Below are 5,556 nucleotides of genomic sequence, written 5' to 3' on the forward strand. Positions count from 1 at the left end.
GCCGCTGGCCTCTCAAAACCCCTACCCCATTATAGTCTTATTCTATGGCCAATTATAGACCCCATCTTAGTCACTTTTGGGTAAATTTGATTTTTACGACCCCAACTTAGTCACTTTCTGGGAGCTGTTTGTCAAATATTGAACAACAGCAATAAATACGGTAACATTTTTTTCGGAGAATATTTCCGTTCATAAATCACAACTTCCCTGATTTTCGTACTCTCAAAATCCCGGAAAAGTGTGACCCCATTCTAGTCACCCAATAAAAAATGCTTGAAATGGCGACCCCATTATAGTCAGTCCAGTCGTGAAAATGCGACCCCATCCAGCGGCACATCCCCATTAGCCCATTTATAGGAAGTGCCCCCCCCCGTGGCTTCCAATCAAATACCAGTTTTAAAACGTGTTAGCATATGTAACATTTAGTTATTTTACAAGTGAGGCTTATCTAAGGCAAACATATTTCCTTAATGTTACAAATGCAATTACGTAGTAATACAAAGATATACTGAACAGAAACCAATCGCCAGTTTGTGAGTCTCAGATGATCCCATAACACTTGAATTTTCCAAGTGTATGATATCCTATCTCACCGGAGGTACTAGTATCTCCAAACCTTAACTGCATCACGGGAAGCTTGGACTTGTCTGTGAGGAAGCCGCTGTCCCTTCGCCATGTACTGTCATTTATGTCGCAGTTGCATCCGTAACTGGATTTTGCGCAGGTGTTGGTTAAACCGCATGCGCATTTGTATGGAGTCGAATCCACTCCGCCCCAATACGTCATCTTCTCTCCATCACGTGACACCCACCAGCCATACATGTTACCGTTGTAAAGGAGAACTGATTGACGACATTCATACTTGATATACTGCTCACAGTAAGCAGATGAAGCTGTCAGACGTTCCAGCTGAAGACGATCTGCCTCTGTGTAAGTAACGTTACGCGAGTAACTGCCCCGCTCGTGAAACCCATTCACCCGCGTTTTGTCTTCAGTGTTGTGACTGATTACCGTCACGCCAACCCCGTTCTTGTCAGTCATGTCACAGTCAACAGTGAAAGGTGTCACGCCTCCTTCTCCATCAGGGTCGATGACGTAAGAACCACTTGGAGCTTTGGGAATGCAAACTTTTATTTCACTGCAGGTTTTGTCTCCTGAGAGGCAAACAAAGCAAAATAAAATAATGATAATAATAATCGAACTTTGAAAGCAATGGCAACAAAGCAGAAACATATTTTGTGTTTTAAGTATCACCTGTTGTTTAATAAAGAAAATAAATTCAAAGGAACAATCTTGCGCCCAGAAGGTACCCATCTATTCACGCAAGTCAAGCTAAGCCCAGTATCGATCCATTTAATGGGCTATTATAATATATAATAAGATTGATTTTTTTTAAACGAACAACTGAGAGTGAACTGTAAACGGCAAACATTGGGTATCTATCGTATCCATCGTTGAGAATTCATTAATCCATAGCTTAAAAAGGGACCAAGAAGAACTTAAAAAACAAAACCTGCAGTACACGTCAGTGGAGAAACCTGTTTTGTTTACGCAAAATTATGCTCATGTAGCCTAATTAAACACAACGACCATCGCTGTTGATTGAAAAAAGAATTAAGGCTGTTTAATACCTCCGAGTTCGCAATGAGTTCCACAGAATCCCAGTTTACATTGGCAGCGATAGGAGTTCAATTCATATTCAGGAACACAGGTAGCACCGTTCTTGCAAGGATCGCTTACACATGGAGACTGAAAATAACGCACAAAAAGATAAGCAATAAACACTGTTTTGTAATTAGAGCAAGACTACAAATGACTCAAACTATGTCTATGAATTGCGTCTTACCCAAGGACTGTAATGATGGAAGGTAGCATTGGCGTGAAACTTTTTAGTTGCTCTGTACTTGTCAGTGGCCAACAACTCACACAGATAAAGGCCTTTCGAGTCAGGATACGCCGCCATGTTAAACGAATAACACTTTGGTTCACCAACACAAAGGAAAGTGCAATCTAACTGATCTGCCACCATGGACGATGTTATTTTCTTCACCCATAAGTAGTGGAAGGGATTTCGCTTAAAGTCGCCAACAGAAAAGTCGCCTGTTGGATTTCGATACAAAGCACTTTTTTCCATAGCAAACACCATCGCTATGTGAGCTGAAAGAAGGAACATTACTGAAAGTTGCGCCATAGCTCAGCGCGTGGCGTGTCAACCACAAAAGGCGAAGTTTGAATAAACACCAGGAATTGAAGAAGGCCTTTTAAAGCTATTTTCGTGTTTAATGCCTGAATATGACACATATATATAATTTATAGTTTTTAATTAGAAGTTATTAAGACAATTAAATATGACGGTGGAGTACAAGTCTTGAAAATCGCGTCTTACATCTGTTTAAAAAAAAAGTTGAAAGATTTCAAAAGTTTCAGAGTTTCAGAGTTTCAGAGTTTTTTAAATTCAATTTTAAGGTGCGGTTAATACTAATGATAAGCTTAACGTTAACGGTAATTTAATATTTATGACTCTTGATGTGTCGACGTGATGATAGTTGTTGCATTGCTGGGAAGTGTTTGTGAGCCTTGTGAATATTTAAAACCAGCATAAATTATATTACTTTCCTGCGATTATTTTTTTAGACTTTTTCTTTTTCTCGTCCGTGAGAAAAAAAGGGTTAGAGGATTTTTTAAATAGTGCTGTAGTATGAAGACCATTCCTGTAAAATAAACAATGCTGGATTTTCACTGACGAGTATTTTTTACGTGCGTGAAAAAATTTAGAGATAATAGCGAAGCGCGCGGGCTCTAAAAAACAGGCTCAAAAACATCAGCGCCTTCTGAGAGAAATAGAAGGAATCTAGGCGAAGTTTTCGATTTGTCTAAGTGTCTAAGGAATACCGGCTGCTTTAGAAAGTGTTTCAGGAAAATCGTCCGCCATTTCGGTTTGCTTGTCTGAGTATTGTCTGAGTATGACGTCACTCGCGCGCTTCTCTATTTATGAACGACTTGGGTAAACGTGCAAGCCGTTCATACCTTGTCTCTTAAGTTTTCCACGCACGTAAACGCACTTAAAAAAAAAAACGCGTCAGTGGATTAAATCTTTATCGGAATAAGTTACTAGCACGCAGCAGACAAAACATTCAAAAATTAAAAGTGGGAGAGGGAAAATGAATTTGAAAACACGTCATGACCAACATAGATCGATGTTAATTCATTAAGGTGTTGCTTGCGCTCAAAAATAAATGGGAAACTGCAAGGGTGCTCAAAAATGCATGCTCGTGCGCAAATAAGATAATGCAGTCGAGTATATAAGGACCTTTTGTAAAATTATTAAAGAAAGAGCCTGCAATTGTTTACTTCTATAGAGATAATTATTCCACGTACGAAAATCATCACGTATTAAATAATTAAAACCCTTGCGTACTAGGTAATGAAATGAACTTGTTAGAAAAATTACCAACATGACCTGCAAATTTTATTTTCGCAGCGCAAATCAGAAGTTTTTTTTCAGACTGCTTGAAGGGAACGAATCAAAACGAAATATCCTCTCTTGAAACAAATTTATAAGATAAAAATATAACAAACAAAGCTGAATTGTAATGACAAGTTTTATGTGATGCCAAGTTAAAAAAAAATGAAAAACTTTAAATATTTTAAAAGGGATATACCTGACATGCACGTTTTTATGCTTCAAACAGCTCGGTTTGCGAAGTTATCAATGACATACTTCCATTTTGACACAAATTTGTCTGCGTTACGTTTTACATATTTTCTTACGAAATCTATTGAGATTATGACAAAGGGCGAGCTTCTCTATAGTCAAAAAAGTTTAAACACCGTTCTAACTACGAAATTAAAGTGCCTGAAAAAACTTACGCCCGGTGTACCAAAGTTATTCGTGATTTTTTCAATTACTTGAGAACGAATTCTTATACAAGGCGTTCGAAGTTGAATTTATAATAAGTAGACCAAAATGCTATTTTTGAAAAACGTGAAAATGTGAGAATTATTAGAATGGTTTTAGATTTACGTGGTGTGATTGTTGATTCAAAGAGGGTTGTTCTCTTTGAATATGAAAAGCCTTTTTATCTTAAGTTGGAAACTGCTATAGGCGTGATCTAAAATGTGAAAACAATCTAATGAACACAAGGCACGACAATGTTCAGAATTCTGCCGATGATTGAAAATGTGAGAGGCCTTATCAGCTAGCGTGTGGAAAAATGCCGGTTTGTTTTGCCGACATACATGACAGAATAAAGGTTATGTCGAAACACGTCGTTTAGACTAAAAAGTTTTGTCGTTTTCTTTACATTTTTGACTTGCCTGCTACTATTAAGACCCTTTGAATTATAACATCTGACAAACTCCAGCTTTGTCACGTCGTTTTAGATAGTCGAAAAAGCTAGTTAAAACACCGTTTTAACTACGAATTTAAAGTGCTTGAAAAATCTCATGCTTTGTGTATTCAAGCGTGTGGAAAAATGCTTGGTTGTCTCGCCGACAAACACGCTTTGTACACTTACCAACTGCAGATGAAACAAGGTTCTGTCGAAATATGTCTTTGAAACTTAAAAGTTTTGTCGTTTTCTTCAAATTTTTGACTTGCCTGCCACTATCAAAACACTTTGAACTACAATACCTTACAACTCCAGCTTTGTGTACTTAGTTCAGGGTCACGTCGTTTTAAATTGTTGAAAAAGTTAACACCGTTTTAATTAACAACAGAATTGCTTGAAAAAAACTCCTGCTCTGTGTAGTTAAGTAAAGTCATGTCGTTTTTAATTGGTCAAGACATTAAGAAAAAACATTAACTACCTTTTAAAATAACAGAGAAACTCCTGCTCTGTGTGCCTAGGTTAGTGGCGTCGTTTTTAATTAATAATCTATAAGAAATGTAATATCTAAAATTTCAAATAAAATGTCAGGCACTTTGGCGGCGGAGAAAATTATAATATATGAGTATAATCCGCCCAAACCGCAACCGAACCAACCGCATCACGCAGTCACATAGTCAAATCAGTACAAGTACACATACAGTCAACTCTCGTTATAGCGGACACGCTCGGGACTTCGTTTAGTGTCCGTAATAGCGAGAGTCCGTAATAGCGGGGTGTGAGGAAAAAAATGGCGTTAACATAGGTAAAATAGTATGGGCTATGACGAGCTTATCAACAGTCGTGAAAAGACTCAGTAGTCGTTAGGTATGGAGAATGACAATGGTCGAGGGTTTGAGGGTTTGATCTCTCAAAAGGAGTCGTCTGAAAGAAAAGGGCGCAAGCTGAAGTGAAAAAACAAAGTCTGGTGTACAGCTACTGAAGCAATTGATGCAAAAATAATTATTGCAGAAGACTTCTGAAGTGTGTTTCGACAAATAGTATTTAACACACTGCAATTTTCTGCAATAATGTTATGTGAGAAGTTCATGGTGTCCGCTTTATCGAGAGTCGAAACAATAAAATTGTTCTTTTGGTACCACGAAAGTGTCCGTAATTCCGTAATAGCGAGAGTCCGTAATAGCGGGAGTCATTTCCAGTCAAACCTCTATAACTTTCGCCGGGGATC

The 5,556-nt window shown here is 38.0% G+C and overlaps 1 protein-coding gene across 1 annotated transcript; it reads right to left on the reverse strand.

The window, feature by feature from the left end:
* Positions 1 to 390: 390 nt before the first annotated feature.
* LOC144647788 (contactin-associated protein-like 2) lies at positions 391 to 2,214 on the reverse strand. The gene is made up of 3 exons (XM_078507486.1): positions 1,847 to 2,214; positions 1,632 to 1,749; positions 391 to 1,154 (listed from the first exon to the last, which is right to left on the reverse strand). Exons 1-3 carry the CDS (start codon positions 2,189 to 2,191, stop codon positions 541 to 543), a joined length of 1,077 nt encoding a protein of 358 aa, XP_078363612.1. The 5' UTR covers positions 2,192 to 2,214; the 3' UTR covers positions 391 to 540.
* Positions 2,215 to 5,556: the final 3,342 nt, after the last annotated feature.

The sequence above is a fragment of the Oculina patagonica genome, chromosome 4, assembly GCF_052425735.1.
Source record: "Oculina patagonica isolate OP01 chromosome 4, crgOcupat, whole genome shotgun sequence".
Lineage (NCBI taxonomy): Eukaryota > Metazoa > Cnidaria > Anthozoa > Scleractinia > Oculinidae > Oculina > Oculina patagonica.